At 40.5% G+C, this 19059-nt stretch overlaps 1 protein-coding gene across 2 annotated transcripts in view; it reads right to left on the bottom strand.

The window, feature by feature from the left end:
• Positions 1–10057: 10057 nt before the first annotated feature.
• Crb1 (crumbs family member 1, photoreceptor morphogenesis associated) overlaps positions 10058–19059 on the bottom strand; it is a 188184-nt gene continuing 179182 nt past the window's right edge. For both annotated transcript variants that reach the window (XM_005375121.2, XM_013521884.1), the window contains exon 12: positions 10058–10829. In XM_005375121.2, the coding sequence (XP_005375178.1) occupies positions 10614–10829 (216 nt within the window). In that variant the 3' untranslated portion in view covers positions 10058–10613. The remainder of the gene's footprint in view (positions 10830–19059) is intronic.

The raw sequence follows: 19059 nt of genomic DNA, 5'->3' as shown, positions 1-19059 counted from the left end.
CTTGCCAGGCAGGCGCTTTGCCGCTGAGCTAAATCCCCAGCCCCTATATTTACTTTTTAAAGATCTGCAAACAAAAAGATCGATGTCTGACACACCCTGGTTTCTTGAGGAAATTTAAATATGAAACATTTTATGCAAGCATAAACTCTGTCTACCCACAATGTCTATTAATGAAGTACAATGCTAACATGAAACGCCATGATATATTTGTAGGCATAAATAAAATAAATAACTGACATTTTGTTTGTTCTAGCAATTGCTCCACACGTTTACTTAACGATTGGGAAAATGTTAACAGCAGAAAATAATCCAGGTCATTTAAGACTTTTATGTATTTCAGTTTTTGATAGAATTCTTAACAAATTTGACCTTAGGCACGTTGTAAAGCAGGTCATGGTTTTGACTTGATTTGATGGATATTTTGAATGATATGGCGAGCAGTGTTGAAATTTCAAACTAACTTGCTGCATCTTATTTTGTGATTTCGCTTGAGCACCCGGGTTTGCAGATTGGACTTTTTTTTTTTTTTAACTTTTCTGATCTAATCACACTTGGAATGGCAACAAACCAGTTTCTCTACATCTGGCTCTTCATCCCCTCTCTTTTCGATACATTAGTGCCTTCCTCAATACGAGAACATTTCTTTTTCCTGCACAGTGTAAAAATCCTCTCAGGATAGTTGATTTTGATTTTCTTTTAGAAAGTCCTATGCTGTATGTTCTGTGCGATCTTCACCACCACGACTTCTTCTCTCACATAAGATTTCAGGTGCTGTATTTGATTTCAATTCTCTGAATTGTGCTTGGCACCAAACGCGAAATATTTTGTGGGTTTTTTTTCTTTCAAATTGCTTTCAGGTAAACAAAATATGTGTAAGTGAATGAAATGAATAATTCTGCTGCTCAGAGTGAATAGGAGGAAGCATTTGTATGTAGATTTCCTATAAAACCATATATATATGTATGTTTGAATGATAAAATTTGTATTTTGAGCAGCCTCATGTAGAGCAGGCAAGTGCTTAAAGCATTTGAGGTATGCGTACCCTTGAATCTGTCAGCATTAGAATGAATTGGGGAGTTAGGGTATAGTAGTGCACCCCATGGCAATCACTGAATCCCTTATTTAATATTGTTTAACTCCAGTAATTCAATACAGAGTAGATAGTAAGAGCTGCAGAATTTGGAGCAAATATTTACTTCCTCTGTTAGATGGAAGAGGAAGCAAGAAAAGTAAATTTTTCAGAAAAAAACAGAAGTAAATTGTATAGAACAGGGAAAATTTAGATTGCTTTACCTCTTCACAGGTCAGGAAGAGTGATTATGCCAGTATAACAGAACATTGTACACCTAATCCCAATCTAGGTATAAAAAAAAAAAAGCCTAAACTACCTGAGGGTATTTTTCTGGCTAGACTGTCACCATTCAATACCTGTGCAGACCACCGAGTCCCACGTCCTCCTCTGTGCCGAAGGATCCTGAGAGCAAGGGTCTTGTCTCTGTGTCCTGAGATTGGGCCACCTTTGGGAACAAGTAAAGAGTGTTGCTTGAATTCTCCCAGGGAGCAGGATGTGTCTTTGGAAGCAGGTCTAGAATAGAGGGAGGGCCTTAAGAAGAATATGCGTGTGACAACAGGAGAGACCTGATCCAACGCGACAGCAGTGCTCCCCTGTGACTGCTCTACAGTGCTTCAGAAGCAGCTCTGTGAGATGCAGGGTGGGCAAAAGGAGTAAAGCTTACCTGTGCAGCCACCCCTGGCTTAGGAGCATCGATAGAATGCCGGTTGCCCATTTCCAAAGCTTATTCCACATTTTCATGTACTGTTAAAAGAAGTACTTCCTTCCTTGGTACCAGTTTTCCATATTGGTCTATTTTCTGTTGCTAGAGCAAAACATCAAAGGCTGGGTAATAGATAAAGAAAAAAGATTTATTTAGCTCCCAACTCTGAAATTTCAAGAGCATGAATGAGCATTTGCTTGGCTCTAGTGAAGGACTTGTGGTCCATATCATTATAATAGCAGAAGCACAAGAGGAAGTCAGGAAGGAGGAAGTCAGGAAAGAGGAAGTCAGGAGGGAGTTAGGGACCAGGCTGCTTTTTCATAACTCACTGTTATGGTTTGTGTCTGGGTGTCCCCGCAAAGCCTCATGTGGCCATGGGGCAGGCTTTTAGAGTTTGATTATGGGTTTGAGAGCTACACCCGCCCTGGGGTGGATAGTTTGCATACGTAAGGGAGAGGAAAAGGGTGCTTGAGGCCATTCCTCCCCCATTCCGCCCTGGTGTGTGCTTGTTGCTTTGCTGTGTTCTGCCGCCATGAGCTGTAGCTCTCTGCCATGTGCCAGTCTGCCTTGTAATCTGCCAAGTAGGGACTGAAACCTCCACAAACTGTAAGCAAAATAAACCTTTCCTTCCTTAATTTTGGGCGTCAGGTATTTTGTCCCAGCAACAAGAGGAAAGTAACCGAGACACTCACCCACTGTGCAGTAACGAAATTAATACCGCCTAAGGGCCACACTCCCACTGACCTAAATACCTCCCCTATGCCTCAGGGAACAGGGAGGGCAGAGGAAGGGGATGAAAAATAAGACGTGCTGTGCACATGTACCAGCCCCCCACAATGGACATAATCATTGTCCACAACAAGCATGTGTTAATAAAAATTTTTTAAAACCCTCAGTCTTATCACACTAGAGGTTTCTAGCATATTAATCTTTCAGTGCCAAACCATACCACAGATGTTACAGTACCCAGTTGGATTAAAGTAAACAGTGATTAAGTACAGTTAGAAAGTTCATATTTATGCCAAGGTGCTTTATGGCTTCCATATTGCTTAAAACATATAATTATTGTAAATTCCTGTTCTTTAAAACTGAAATGTGTTTGTGGAAAGAAAGGATGCTAGCTGGATTATAAATCTTCTCCCATACTTGAAAACAGATGCCCCATCTTCTCTTCACATCCTGACTAACATTCTAAGGCAGCAGGTTAGGAGAAGATAAAACCAATTTAAAAAATAGTATTAGTTAGGTTTGCATTACTGTAATGAAATACCTACAGTAACTCACTTCAACATCATTAGTCATTCAAGAAATGCAAATTAAAACAATACTGAGATTCCACCTTACCCCAGTAAGAATGGTTAGCATTAAGAAATCAACCAATAACAAATGCTGGCAAGGTTGTGGAGAAATAGGAACCCTTCTCCACTGCTGGTGGGAATGCAGGCTGGTGAAACCACTGTGAAAATCAGTTTGGAGATTCCTCAGAAAAGTAGCACTAAAGGTCCCATTCAACCCAGCTATCGCCCTGCTGGGTATTTTCACAGAAGATCTAAAAACATCATATCACAGCGATATATGTGCACCTATGTTCATAGCAGCACAATTTGTAATTGCTAAATTGTGGAAGCAACCCAAATGTCCATCCACCGAGAACTGGATAAGAAAATTGTGGTACTTTTATATAATGGAATATTACTCAGCTATAAAGAAAGATAAACTCAATAGATAAATCGTCTTTGATAGATAAATTGTCACAACTACAGACCATACTCATAAGTGAAATAAATCAGACATACATGTGCAAGCACCACATTGTTTCACTAGTGTAAAACCTGAAAGAGTTAATTTAAACTAGGAGGTATGCTAGACATTGTGAAATGATAGGAAAACACTCAAGGGTAAAGGGCAATTGGGATGTAGGAAAAGAGAAGGGAAAGAAGGAGAAATTTTGTATGTATGTATATACAGGACAGTTAACATGGTTGTTCTACTGTCTTCTGTTTCTTTGCTGAAAGAAACTGTCAATGAGTCCTTGGTTGATCAATATTGCATGTCTCTATCTGTTTTCCTGAGAAACCACTTTGGAGATATCAATATGTAATACAACAAGCATTGTTAATTTCCTACCACTTTGTTTGTAACTCTGTATCGTCTGTACTGTTCTTTTGCTATTTTGTAAAATGTTGTCTGTCTGTTAATGTTTTCCTCCTTTTATTTTTAAAATAAAGAAAAAACAAAATGAGAAAAAAGGTTTATTTAGCTTACAGTTTGGAGAGAGACAGTGCAAGTTCTGGCAGCCCCACTGTTTTGGCCACAGATAAAGGGAGCAGAAGAGAGCACACCACCTGTAAGAGTGCTGCAAAACACTACACAGTCCTCCCAGTCTGGTTTTACTTTGAGTGAGAGATTGAATGATGTGGTCTGTTTGTCTGCCCTTCCTAGCAAAGACTTTTATGGGAGGTGACTGAGTTCAACCAAATCTTTTCTGAAACAATGTTAAGATTCACCTTGAATTTTGAACTCTGTATTGATCTGCCACTTTGAAATATTTTTTGCCTAGCTTTACCATTTCTAGTTTTCATTTTTTGATCAAAAAACACAAATATTACAGAAGAGATCAATCTTCCTCTTTAATATAAATTAATATTGAACTTTTTGTACTTATGTGATTCTTTTATAATATTCTCATCTCTAGACTAATAACTCTTGAGAGCAGATGTTAAACCTAATTAAATGTTCAGAAAAGCAAAATGTTGCTCCTATAAACTGGAACACCAGGAAATGCGACCACTTTTTAAAGAGAGAAATGGTGGAATGAATTTGTATTTCATTTCAAAAGATTTAGGTCACCCTCTATCAATGCAAGTGAAAACTATCATGTTTTACTCGCTAATTATAAATGACGTTTTCTTCATGTTTTGTCTTATGACAAAGGCTCTCATTCTCCCATGAAAATAAATGCTAACTAAATCACCATAATTGGAATCTCCACTTGTCAGTGATTCGGGTCATTATATGCTTCAGATGAGCAGCACATAATTATGAACTTGATTATCCTTTCCCTTCTTCAATTTGAGACACTTAAGTACTGTAACTACCAATTTAATTAATTAAATTAGTATTTGAAGTAGAGGAATTTTGAATTGAAACCCATGTGCTGGTTGAGTCATCAATGCAAAGTGGTCTCTAGCTTCCCTTCTGCCCATCAGAGAAGTAAACATCAATAAACTGGAAACGCAGGAAGTACTTTTAGGAAAATCTGAGCCTGAGTTTGTGTGGAGATGTTTATATACTTGATCTAAGAAATGAAATAAGTTTGCAAACCCACTAGAATAAACCTTTTCATTAGGATCTAACCTTTAATGAAGGTTGTTACCCTTAACTGAATTTTCCTTATAAAAATATCTCAAATTAAAGCCACTCTTGATGGTTAGATTTTAGATACATTTCCGAAAGAGAAAAAAACCCTAAGAATTCAAATATAGAGCAAACTCTTTTTTAAACAAGTATTAGAAAATAGAACTGACATTATAAATAAGTTTCTGATATCAGAAAGATAAGCTGAAGTTGTCTTGTGGAGCACCTGACCCAAAGATAAGCAGCTTTTATAACTCTAGGAAGGGAGATGTTGAGCATGCAGCTGAACGAATTGTCCCATCATGAATCCAAATCTGTGATGTGAAGGGCTGAGGTGAAACAGTTCTAAAGCACTTTACTAACACACAGGTTTCCATTCAGGGTCTGCCTTACTTCAGCCACAAATAATCTCTGGTTTCAAGGCAAAAGCCTCAAGCTGCAAACCATGAACACCTCCAAAACATGCTCCATTTAGAGCTGGAAGGTGGGGATTTGGGAGCAATTTTCAAAGCAAGGTTCTTGCCCAACATATTAAGAGACCCTGTGGCTGGTTCTTAAAACAGCCATCCTCAAGCAGGCACTGCCAAATAGATTTGATAGATGTTGTTCCCAGGTTTGGGGAACCACATAAAGCAAAAAGACTGGATACTAAATCACAGAAGTATGGGTCTAAATTGGAAACATGCTTTTTTGTCATCACTGTTCAATGCAATGCAAAGCAGTAAAAGTTTCACATTTGTTGGAAGTAGGTTGAAATTTGAAAAGTCATATTCACTCCAGAATTAAGGACAACTTCATGGTTTGAATCATATTCCTACAAAGCATGAAACCAGGTGCGAGTGGCTAGCTAATCATCACAGAGGGTAATTTAAACCGGGATCCATGGGCCAGTCTTTCTTGTTGATGATGATGGTACCTGATTGTGTCAAAAGGGTTTAAGGAGGAATGGTAACAGACAGGACCAAATAATAAAAACAAAAGCATAGTAACAAGAGGAGAAGGTGAAAAAGAAAAAGAGGGAACAGCAAGAAGAGGAAGAGGAGGAAAATTTCTATAAAGTGAAGTTTAAAAAAGTTATCATCTGTTGTTTAGGGGAATCTGAGAAATATGAGACCTTTCAATTTATTTTCTGGCAATTTTATTGAGAACATAGAAGTGATGTGTACATATTATTTGAGTCTTGCATGTAAAGTGTTTTAATCAGTGGGGCTACCATCAGGGGCAATCTGAAGGTAAGGGATGACATAAAAAGAAATCTTTCTCTGCATAAAATCTGCCTATTTTGCAGACCCATATTAAGATGCATGGGAAGGAAAATTGAGAGAATAGGAGTGTGGACACAATTGAAATATTACCACTTGTCCTCCTAATGCTCCACTTGTCCTCCTAATGCTCCATTTTATCTGAATAAAAATAACAAGTGCTGTATATTGTGTGCTTATTTGCAATTAAACACTTTAAATGCATAATTGTCAAAATATGCCTGTGAGATAGAGGTGTGACAGCCGTTTTCGAATTAGCTGAGGTCACCGTGATGGAACAGATCAGAAACTTAAGCCGGTTTGTCTTCAAAGGCTCCGAAAATGATCAAAGTTCCTCTTTCAGAGGGCTGCTGGGGGTTCAAACAAGACATAACGTAGGAAGTGCAGCAGGCTTTGTTGATATAGTCCTAGCGCTACAGCTAGAGGTCCGTAAAGGATCCCTCATTTCATTCTGTGCCTTCGGGATCTGCCTGTCTACACTGTAACTATCGCTTTTTCCTGCTCTAACTAGCAATGGTTCTGGCTACGCAGGGTCGTCCCTCTCTCCATCGCAGAAGTAAGAGGTCTGCTAAACAGCAGTATGTGTGAAGGAGCAGACAAGGGGCCAGGTTGACAGCTGACTGAAGTTACAGCCATTTGCCATTTCCTGATTCTCTGCACTTGCTGTGGCCACAGAGGCCACATGTGAGGCCACGGGAAGGAGCCATTCTGTCACTCCAGCTACCGCACACCACATGTGCCTTTCCATAGGTTGCTCTGGGCCAGTATTCTCCCGTGGGCAGGACGTAGGCCAGCTGTGTCCACTTTACACCGGACCCCAGAGCCGGCAAACAACTGTGCTAGGAGGACCCTAAGCACAAATCAGACCTGAGTCTGAAGTTAATATCCCCAGAGAGAAATAAGGCATGTAGTTGTGATATTTTATTAATGGTGTACTAATTCTAATTAGTGAGAAGATAAATGCTGAATATGAAAAAATAGAGACGACCTTATATTGCCTTAGATTGCCCCGTGGATGTGAATGGATGTGTCTGCATTCCCTATAACTGTGTAACAAGCCATCCTAAGCCTTAGCAGTTTACAGCAATGATTTCTTATTTCTCAAAAGCCTGTGTATTAGGTGAGTGCTCCACTTCTTCTGGCAGGTGGGTCACTATGCGCCTGCGTCCAACACAGGCTCTGCACAGCAGGCATGGCCAGGCCTCTTGCTCCACCTGGTGTCTTCACCCAGGCTCTCTCGTAGGGCGGGGGTCTCAAGGCCACCTTCCAAGGGAAAGCAAACAGGCTGCAAGCCTCCAGAGCCCGGCCTGAAACTTCACAGTGTCATTGCTGTGGTGTCCTGTGAGCCCGAGGCAGTCACCAGCAAGTAAGTCATGAGAAAGGCAGATAGACTCCACCGCCTAGAGAGATGGTTGACTTTACTTTGCAAATGACACAAGACGAAATGCTGTGTTCATCTTTGAAACCAATCCTAACATGAAGTGAGTGATACACATGATCCAAAAGTTGTACCATTTGTGACGCAGATGCTAGACTGTTCTCTTTAAAGTGAGGTCCACCAGCTGAAGATCATTCAATGCAGTCCTCCAGAATGGGAACTTGGAAGCATTTCTAGCATAAAGATACTGGATGTTTTGCTTGTCCACAGATTCAAAACTTTGGCTCACTAGCGCACCTTGTGCTTGAAGTAGCCGTATGGAACCTTTCATTTATTCGTATCTCACAACTTTGCTATACATATATATGTACATGTATTCCTATGCAAAGCCATAGAAGAGGTAGTGGAGCATGACTAATAGCTACATCAATTACACATCTTTTTAAACTTTATGATATTACCATTGGAATCACTTCTTTCTTCCTATCTGTGTTAATACCAATAGGATGAACTTACACTCTGTAAATTTTTTGTTTATATTTTTTTAACTCAGCTACTTGTACTTTTCTTTACGGAAGAGTGGTTTTTGCCCTTTCCACTTAAACTTCTGTTGAGCAGTTATAATTCTAATGAGATACAAAAATAAATACATCCCCTAGCACACTCCATTTGTAGATAGCCAGAGACATCTATCTTCTTGAACTTACACTGAAGGTAAGTTTAGATACTGAGGGTAAACCAGAGATCGATACACTAGACAGGCTGCAGAACTGTGGTTGTTTAGTAGCCAGAGCTTCTAGTTATAGAACATGTAAATCCTGGGCACACTGCTGGTGGCAAGTACAAACTGGAACATTCCATCATAATTTGTTCCTGTATATGGGAAATATTTGTTGTGTTTTCACTATGGATTAGATCTATTCTACGTGAAGAACATTAATAGAACATCTTTTCTATGTTTTATGGTATTATTATTGGGATTACTTCTTTCTTCCTTCTTGTGTTAATGACAATGGGGCCAACTTACTCACTCTAAATTTTTAAGTTTGTAATTTTTAAAACTCAGCTGCTTGCATTTTGCCTTTACCTGTGAAGTTCTTTCTCTTATATAACTTAAATTCTAGACAGGAGAAACAGAAATCAAAGACTATACATACATAGTCTCAATTGCTAGTAAACAGTATTGAAAAAAAGTAAAGCAGAGCTCAGGAAGATGAAGAGAAACCAGTCAAAGAGACTGAGAGGACAATTGTTTCAAACACTCCTGAGCGGGGCATGGTGGCGCACGCCAGTAATCCCAGCACTCGGGAGGCTGAGGCCGGAGGATTATTGAGAGTTTGAGGCCAGCCTGGGCTACAAAGTGAGCTCAAGGTCAGCCTGAACTGCATCGTGAGACCCTGTCTCAAAAAGACAAAAAATAAATAAATAAAAATAAAATAAAAATAAAAACGCTCCCGAAATTACAGGGAAGCTGGTCATTGTGTTTGGCAAGGTGGGAAGACATTGAGTGGTGGAAAGTAAGAGCAAATTAAAGAAGGGATGAGAAGAGAGAAAGCAACATGTAAGTGTGGAAAACTCTGCTATAGACACTTTCCTCAATAAGGAGGGTGGGAATGGGTGGGTTTTCGGGGGGAGATGCAGGTCATGGGAGAAATTTCTCTAGGAAAGGAAATATGACAGCATATTTGATGCTAAAGAGAATGGTCCAGGACAGTACGCGAGGGAGGGCAATTTGCGAAAATAGTGTCCTTTAGGAATTGGGAAGGATGGATTTTTCTAGAACAGATATAGAAACTCTTACTATTAAAATTTTTGAGCATATACTCAAAGCTATGTGCACGTGTTCCTGTTTTATTTGTCTTATGCTGAAGTGCCTTGTTAAAGCTATTTTAAAACCTGTGTAAATATGACAAATACACACATAGAAGGCCCAGAATTTCTTCTTCACATGGAGAGTCTTGCACACGTACCTTAAAGTGTGTTCATCTCACTTTGGGATGCTTGCCTTTAGGTAATGTCACTGTTTGACACTGATTTATCAAAAATCAGTTGAAAGCAAAGAGCTGATCTTTCACACTTGAGAATTTAAATTTTCTTTCTATTGTGATTTCGGTGAAGAAATTGTTTTGGCTTTAAGCAGCACATTTTGTACAGATTAATAGCACTGAATATAATCAGCTTGAGAGGATTCAGTTAGATGATATAATTCAAAAGGGAATTCATGCTCTGAAGTTACTTTGTCACATACAACATCACAACATGCAAAAAAGAAGAAAGGTGAACAATTGCATTTCAATTTTTATTTGTCATGTTTGGGTCACTTTTTAAATCAAGAGTCATTCCCATGGCTTTCTTTGGCTCCATGATTGGAAGACAAAAGTATGCCTCTCTTCACAGCATATAACTAAAATCTTCCACCACATGATCGAAGGAGTGAAAAGTGTATGCCCCCCAGCACCGTAGTTTCTGTGCTTGAAAAAATTGAGTTTGCCTGCTAGAGGGCAAACTACAATATTGTTTCCAGGTTGCAAAGAGTAAAGAGCTTAAGTAACAACCACTGGAGATTTTTCTAAAATATATTGTTCTCTGGAAGATATATTTGCTAATTAGGAAGCTAAAATTAGTGGCACAGAGCCAGTGTTTTGTGACTGCTAATATAATAAAACTGGTGTCAGATGAACTACCCCAGGGAAACCTTTAAGGTGGTGAAAGAAATCCTTCCCTCAGTTCCAGTGTAACCCCAGGTATACATTAGCATGTCTAGGTGTGTCACAAAACCCCTTCTATGCAAGCTTCACGTTCACTGCGTGAGATCCCTTTTTCAGAGAGGCAGCGATGCCCCTAGATCAGCCTCTCCATCGCAGGGGGTGGCATCACGCTCCACATTTCCACTCGAGCACCCTCCTTTTCCTGACGGCTGGGGTTGTAGGTTCCCTGAGTTGCCCTCTTGTTGGAGGCAACAATAGAAGCAACCACAGCCAGCAAGAGGATGAGTAGCAGGACTAACGTCACTGAGGCCGTGGCGGTGAGAAGGTCCGAGGTCATGTCACCTGCCAACTGAAAGGATTGGTGTAAGTGTGACGTGAATTCTCCGGCAAAGCTAAGTGCTAGGACAGTAGAACTACTCCGCAGTGAAGACCCATCAGATCAAGCTGGTTCCGCTCAGTACTGAAAAAAGACCAAGACATTAAAGGAAAGCCACACTGACTTGTTCCCAAGTCCTGTGGAAATGATCATATGTCCAGCATTTAAGGTCTGCAGTCCGAAAATGTGGTAAGAATGTCTACTCAGTTTTATAATCTCAGTGACTGAGATTGTTTATGCAGCAGCAAGGGCAAAAGAGGAAACTCTTTATATGTAAAATCATTCTAAATGTATAGGAGAGCACTCTTCCCTCTGTTGCCCAGGGTTCTAATTTTGGACACATAAATGGAAGAGAAAAGAGAAGAAAGAGAGGAAAGTAGAGAACAGAGTACACAGAACAGAGAGGGAGAAAAGATTTTTGTTTCAGTTTGAGAAAGGAAGCAAATTAAATAACTTGGGTCATTCTGGAAAGACCCCTGGAGAGGAAGAGCTGACCACATGTGCTGGTCTCCAAGGCCATTTCTTCTGATTTGGATTTGATGTGACAATTCAGTGCTTGTGAATGCAGTAAGTTATGAGCTCAACACTGAACCCAAACATTCAGCAACAGAATGAGGAGGAGCTGATGCCCTCCCGGGTGCTAGTAGCTCATAATAACTTTTTTTTTTCTGGTACTGGGAATTGAACTCATGACCTCACGTTTTCCAGGCAGACACTGTACCGCTGAGCTAAATCCCCAGCCCCCTAGCTCATAATAATTTGTTTAATGATGATTCCAGAGTGTTTATACAGCACTTCAGCTTTCTCTCTATTTGTGCCCCTTTATCAGACCAATTTACTGTTACAAACAGAACCTTTGTTTTAACATCACAGGCAGTTTAAATGTCTTTGCTGTCCTTAGTCATTTTTATTCTCTGTGCTTTTGTTTAAATCATTATATAGTCAACATAGTAATGTCTTTTTTATTCCCCCGGTACAGGGAATCGAACTGTGGACCTTGTGTTTGCCAGGCAGGTGCTTGTGCCACTGAGCCATATCCCCGACCTGACATAGTAATGTCTTCATGTGTTATCTTGGGTCTATTCCCTATGAGTCTTGATTAAATGCTCATTAGTGGGGCTGGGGATTTAGCTCAGCGGCAAAAGCACCTGCCTGGCAAGCGCAAGGTCGTGAGTTCAGTTCCCGGTACCTGAGAAAAACCAAAACCAAAAAAAAAAAAAAATAAAAAAAAAAAAATAAATGCTCATTAGTTTGATCTCAACAGAACATTAACAATTTCCTACGGGCTGGGAAATAAAATATACAAAGCTAAACCAGAGTTTGGAACCAACAGTTAAGATTTGCAGCATAGGATAAAAGGAAGATCCACACACAGGCACATACACAAGTGACACATCACGTGTTATGATGCCATAAATAACTGTACTGAGGAGTAGGTCGAGTAGGGCTGGAATGAAGCATGTGATTCTTTGAAAGATGAGTGAATGAATGGTCAAGTACTCTAAACAGAAAATTCCACTTGGATGAAATTATTTGAAAAAACAAGAAGGGGGCATTAAATTCCTTAGAATTTGGTTTAATCTTACTCAGTCCAATAAGTTGTGTCCTCTTTAGAAATAGGTGACTTTTCTCCCAGATGAATGAGTTGGGATATCTGTGCCCATGCAGACAGGAAAGAAATCATTTGGTTTGCTTCTGTTTGTGAGCAAAGGTATTTATTGTCCATGAATGTGTACGTCTGGGTTGGGAAAGGATTTAAAGACTTGATGAGAAATGAAACGGTAGAAGAAGTGAATCTTATCAAGACATGTGGATGCAGCAAGAAATTCAGCCTTTGTTCTGTGGTCATTGTGAAGCCAGTGAAGATGCTTAAATGATAGCATTACATGGTCAGATCTGTGTCTGGTCAATCTGGCTCTTCATACTAGAGAACAGGATGAGAGAGAATGAAAGTGGGGAGAAACTGGAGGTAGGAAACAGTTTATTATGATAAGAAATGCCCTAGGTCTTGCAAAGAAGTGAGAATTAAAGGAAAAGGATGGTGGAGAAAGAATTTGGAAATAAATTTTACATTGTTCAGGGTTGGGGAGAAGCAAAGGAGAGCTAAAAGACAACCTATGATTCCACATTAAATAATCATGTGAAATGGGATTCATTAACTGGAATTAAATATTAAGAGGAAAAACAAGTTTGTTTAGGAAAACTGTGAGTTCAGTTGAGAAAATCAAGTTTCAGATACCAAGAGGGTATTCATAGGCATAATACTAAGTATTCCATAATTACAAATACTGTAATTTCTCCCCTCCCTTCATATTAAATTCAGATTCACAACAAATTTTCATCCAACCATTATTGGAGCTTTAGGAGTGAAGCATAGAATTTTACAGAATTCAGTAGTTTTTGAGAGAAATAGTTAACTCAACTGGAGACCAAAGTCCCCATTCATACTGTGTGGTCATGCTTTCTAGAGTAATTACATCTTTTATCAATAATGATAATGGTGAGCTGGGAAAAATAAACAGAGCCATGGAGTTGGCCTTGAAAGGCTAAAATTCTGTGAGACAGAACGATTAACCTTTCATTATTTTCCAGGGACCTTTAGATAATGCACACTCTTGTTCCTAGACATTGGTTTAATCTTATTCAGTCCAAGAAGTTGTGTCCTCTTTAGGAATAAGCAGCTGCTCTCCCAGATGAATGAGTTGGGGTGTCTGTGCCCATGAAGACAGGAAAGAAATCCTTTGCTTTGCCTCTGTTTTCTGCACTTCTCCAGGCCCTTCTTGTTTCATTAGGACTGAAACTGATACACTGGGGAAGTGAAGGCCATCTAGGCCCTCTCATTGGCTTCTCTGCAATTGCGGAGAGACAGGAACGCACGGGGATAGGCCTATGCTGAATCTTTGTTAGTACCACAGTCCAGGTGGAAACAGAGGGCAGCTCTACTTCACTTATCCTGTGACGTGTGAGTAATCAAGAGCCGTGTCTGCAGTTGCTTCAGTGTCCTCAGAAATGTGGTAAGAATGAAAGAAAATTGAAGGACTAGGATCTGGCTTTATCTCCGTTACCCAAGGCTGAATAATTAAGAGCTCAGTGCATAGGTGCAGGGGCCTGGGTTTGATTCATGTCTTTGTCACTTACTTGTGTGAATAGTAGCAATATATTTCATTTCTCAGAGACTCATTTTTATCATTTATGAAGTGGATATTATGTATCTCAACAGACAGAACCAAATGAAATCCAACAAATCAACAAAACACACAAAGCATTGTCTCTAGTAAGTTCTCAGTATACAACAATATATTAAGAGCTATTAACATACCATTTACTATTACTGCTAATTCAATTTTTATAACAATAAACAGATCTTAGTGCTTTATAGTTTAATCAAGGGAGCCAACCTAAAAACTTAAATTAAGTTTTTAATGAAATAATTTCCCTAATGATTAAATAATGCATGTTATTAAGATTTGAGGAGGTTGAATGAGTAGGGTTGTGAAGGTACTTCTCAACTGTTTTCGATTTTGCTCTGCTATTCTTCAACTATGTTTAAAATGTACAGCACTGGGACTAATATTTCTAAAATTAAAAGAACCGTGTTGCATGAACTGATGATACGATCTCCAAGTGTGGGAAAAGACCTATTTAAATGGGTTCTGCTTCTAATACTGCACTTTTGAATAACATTTTCATCAGAAGAAATACCCTCAAAATACCATGAACAATTAATTTCCTAAAAGATGATATACTTCAAACTATTTTCAATTGTACTAATATGTTTTCAAAGTGTACCTGCTGCATACAAGCAATTTAATGTCATTATTTTGAACTCTATATCTGTAGAATGAAATAAGTCTTTTATTTGTTTCTCCTGAAGAGGATTCATTCTGAAGCACTGACTGGGTTGTGTCCTATCTAGAATCCAAATCAAGATTGCTATGCTATTCTGAGATGTAGCTGCCAAAACATGTTTTGCATCTTCTCACCTGTCAACTATGTGCTGGAATAAACTGAAACCACATATTAATGCAATTTAATTACATAAAAGGAGTTCTACACTGTTTATTTTCAAGGGAGACTGAAGATAAACACATATTTGCTCAACACATAGAAATGGGCTTATATCTGGTCTTATCACTTACTTAGTATACTTAGCCTATAATTGCATTTCCCCACCCATAAAATGGAAACAACAATGCCTGTGTCTTAGAACTGTCCAAGAATGGTAGCATTCAGGTGTCTAAATTAGGCACTGAGAAAGAACTTGGTCCCCGTTACTGCGCTTCAGTATTTTCATTCAGAGGAATCCATTCCCATTGATTGCCCTTGCTTGGCTTCCAATTTTTAAGTCGTATCACCCACAGCTCCTCTTCCGAAACACCTGCCCTTGGGGCTGAACCCGGGAAGGTTGAAGAGTATCCTAGTGGTGCCCTCTGCGTACTCATGCACAGACTGAGAGAGGGCGTGCAGTCTGGGCCCGTCAGAATCAGCTCTTCCCTTAATAATTGATTGTATAACAGTTCATCTTATTTTGAAAGCACAAAAGGAGTTGGCTTGTTTGGAAAAAAAGTGAAACAGTTCTATCTTTAGCATCAGGAATTGCCTGTCATAATAGTTAGGACTGATGACTATATTTGAAAGAATTTGAAAACAATAAATACATCAGAAGGAGCATACCCTCCCCCAAATATAATGATTTACAGGATTTGGGGGAAATTGGACCTCACATTTTCAGGTGAATGGAGATGAAAACCTAGAGGTTTGACTCAAAGTGAGGAAATTCAGGATCTTAGGCTCGTTATCATTGATGTCATTCTTTCAGACCTAGCTTGTATAAAATTAGCAGAAATATGTTTATGGTTAAAATGGTAACACTATTTGGAGTGAAAAATGTCTCCTGGAAAACACTACAGTGGAATGAATTGCGTTAGTTCTCTCTGGCACTCAGTGACATGTCAGTTCTTTAGGACTAGGTGGAAACTTTTCAAGATGGGCAGAGCTTGTTGGATGTGCCCGTTGATTACAGGCTACCTCCCAACTCCTGTGTGTGGGTTTCAAAAAGTAGTCTGTGTGCATTTGATGTGAGTGTTTGTGGTGTCAAGTGTCACACAGGCAACCGAGACCATTATGTACTATATGAAAATTAGTGCCTCATAGAGAAACTACTTTAAACCTGGGTTTTAAAAATATCACTTAGAATTTTTATTGTCATCTGCATTTCAAAACCAAAATAAAGATACGGTGCTAATTCACATCTCTCAAATTAAAAAAAAAGTCAAAAAGGGAAAGGAATATTCTCTAGTTAAGATTTCAGAGCACAGTTCCTGTGAATTACTATTGTAACAAATAGATCCTGTTTTGTGGATGGTAAAAATCTCCCACACGGACCTGAGTCCTTGAACTGTGTCTTATCAGTGAATTGGTAGAAATAGCCGTTTCCATAGCAATATTGAATATGCGCCAGAATTCTATTTTTAAAATTAATATTGCAACAGCAGCCAATTTTAACCATAATCTACTGTCCACTTCAGTCACAAGCGGGTGCGGCACAACGTACTGCAAAACCGGGAAGGACTTGGACAGTGTCCCGGCATAAAATGGGGCAATTTAGCTCCAGTAGAAGGCTCGGCACGCTGAAGAAACTGTGGGGCCAGAAGTCTGCTTTACCTTCACCAGGGGCGGCGACTGCCAGTGAGAGAAGTCAGGGAGGGGCCCTGAGCCACAGCGGGCATCTGCCCAGCCCTTCACCTGGCAGCTCTGCTTCTCTCCGAAAACACGCAGGCTCCCCCTAGGGTTGCCAAGGCCAGCACACAAGGCGCTCCAGCCCCTCCGAGGGCTGGCGGCCGTGCGTTCCCTTGCTGAAAGCAGAAGACATCTGTCTTTTTCATAAATTCTCACTGCAAGTTTGCAATGCCTTTCAACTGCACTGATTGGGGGTTGTCAGGATACTGGAGGGAAACTCAGGCTGAGATGGGATAGTTCAGGGAACCTGTTTCCCTGAAACCTTCCTATATGATTTCCCTTCTGGGTCCTGCTGAAGAGGCTGGAACAGTGCCTGGCAATGTCCTGGGGAAAAACTGCAGATAAATGGGAAGAGGAACTGATTTAGCACGATACATAACTGGATCGCAGCTGGATCAAACCAGCACCCACTTTCACGCAGTGCCCCAAGCGTGGCACGTTGCCTCTTGTAGACTTTTAGGGAAAGAGTTTCCAGTTATACCGAGAGTTGAGATGTGCTGATGTTGGCCATAAAAGGGCACTCTGTCCCTGCATTCATCAACAAATGATCAAACAGTACTCTGCAAAAGGACAATGTTGGCTAGAAATCTACTCGTGAGCCCAAAAGTTCTTGCCCCTGCCAGCCTCGGCGCTGGGTCTGTGCTTCTTGCCCTCGTGTTTCCTGGCCTTGTTCCTACTTGGATCACAGACGGAGGAAAAAGCATACAAGCCGCTAGAAGGCTGGAAACACTGCTTTCAAATTTTTCTCTCTGGAAACAGGTGGTGTAAGCGATATCACTGTTTTCCTTGGAACACAAGCCCTTGTGAATGCAACTTATCTCTCTTTCTCTCATACAAGAACCAGCTCCCAGCACTGCAAACTCAGATTCCATTGTTTTGTAATTTGTTGTTTAATGATGATGGCTAACCACTTTTTCTGACCCTGTGTCAGGCATTTGCCAGATGTTTTACAGGCAGAAATCACCTAATTCTCCTAATGATCCAACTAGGTGGGTGTCACTATTTTGTGTCACCTTCCCTGTCTACCTTCATGGCAACCCCCTTGAGTGCCGGAAAGCACGAAGTACCACGTGACAGCTAGCTTGCTCACGTTTCTCCCCACTACAAGGGAAACTCTGTTAAGACAGAGATGTTTGTCTTACTTGTTCCCATCTGTCCTTGTGCCTGGGTGTCTCCCTAGCACCCGGAACAGTTTCTGTCCTACAGAGACACTGTCACAACTGCCCTTGTACAGAACGGAGTTAAAAAGGAATAAGCCTGGCCAGCAGCACACAGCAAGCTGCAGACTTTCTCAACGCAGGAACTTTCCCTCTCAGGAGTTTTGCCTAATGCAGACCTCAGCATGGGCCTGGCAGGGGAATGGAAGCAGTTCGTGCTGGAGCTGTCGCTGAAGGGGAGGTGCCCGCTCTGAGATGCTGCTGGTAAACACCACCGTGACACGTAAGGATGGAGGTGACCACACACGAAGAGGGCCTGAGGACGGTTGCATATTATTCCTCTCTGTGAAATTAGACACAATCAATTTTTTAAACCTTTTCCTGTGCCTCATATCCAGACTAAAAACATCACCAGGTGACGCAAGCAGAATCCGCTGGTGAGGATTGATAGAAAATAAGAGTCAGCAGCCGTTTTTCATTCTATATGTGCAAATTATCCTTTTTGCCTCTGTTAGAAGAGAGACTCAACACTCTCTGGACCCATTTTGTTCTCAGAAAAACTGCATGGACATTGCACTTGCGCTGCCTTTTTCTCTTCTCTTTTTTCTTCATGTTATTTTAGCAAACAGTGGTTGCTAAAGATTTCAGGCGTATAAATCACACAGTGCTGTGGACAGTGTGCTGACACGCTCCAGCCCAATCCCTTTGCTGCCTCACAGCACCATGGCGGAGCCACTCACAGCCTGGTCCTTTGCCATTCCACTCTGAGTTCTCTTGTTTACGTTCCCACAGTCCCATCCCTGGTCTGAGTCGTAAGTCATGGCTGCCTAAGTCATGGCTGCCTTTTACTTGGGTGATCAAATTGCCCTCTAGACACTTTCTGTTCCTTGGGCTTCTACATCCTCTACCCAGCCCTGTACAGAGAAAGAAAGAAAGGAGGAGAGACAGAGAGAGAGGGAGGGAGGGAGAGAGGGAGGGAGGGAGGGAGAGAGAGAGAGAGAGAGAGAGAGAGAGAGAGAGAGAGAGAAAAGAAAGAAAGAAAGAAAGAAAGAAAGAAAGAAAGAAAGAAAGAAAGAAAGAAAGAAAGAAAGAAAGTACGTACTAGACCCAAAAGCCCATGGAAAAGAACTATGTCAAATCAACCATATCAAATCTAAACTGCTAATTTTTAAACCAAGGCTTTTTATTAATGAGCTCCCACTTCCTTGGGAGGGTATTGTCTGTTACAGTCTAGCTAGCACTGTGTTCCAGACAAGCAACCCATACCTCTCGACCTTTCAGAATACTACTCAAACGTTTCCTGCTCT

The sequence above is a fragment of the Chinchilla lanigera genome, unplaced genomic scaffold, assembly GCF_000276665.1.
Source record: "Chinchilla lanigera isolate Chin_1 unplaced genomic scaffold, ChiLan1.0 scaffold00005, whole genome shotgun sequence".
In the NCBI taxonomy this organism is placed as follows: Eukaryota; Metazoa; Chordata; class Mammalia; order Rodentia; family Chinchillidae; genus Chinchilla; species Chinchilla lanigera.
This window is presented reverse-complemented; position numbering and strand designations above follow the sequence as displayed.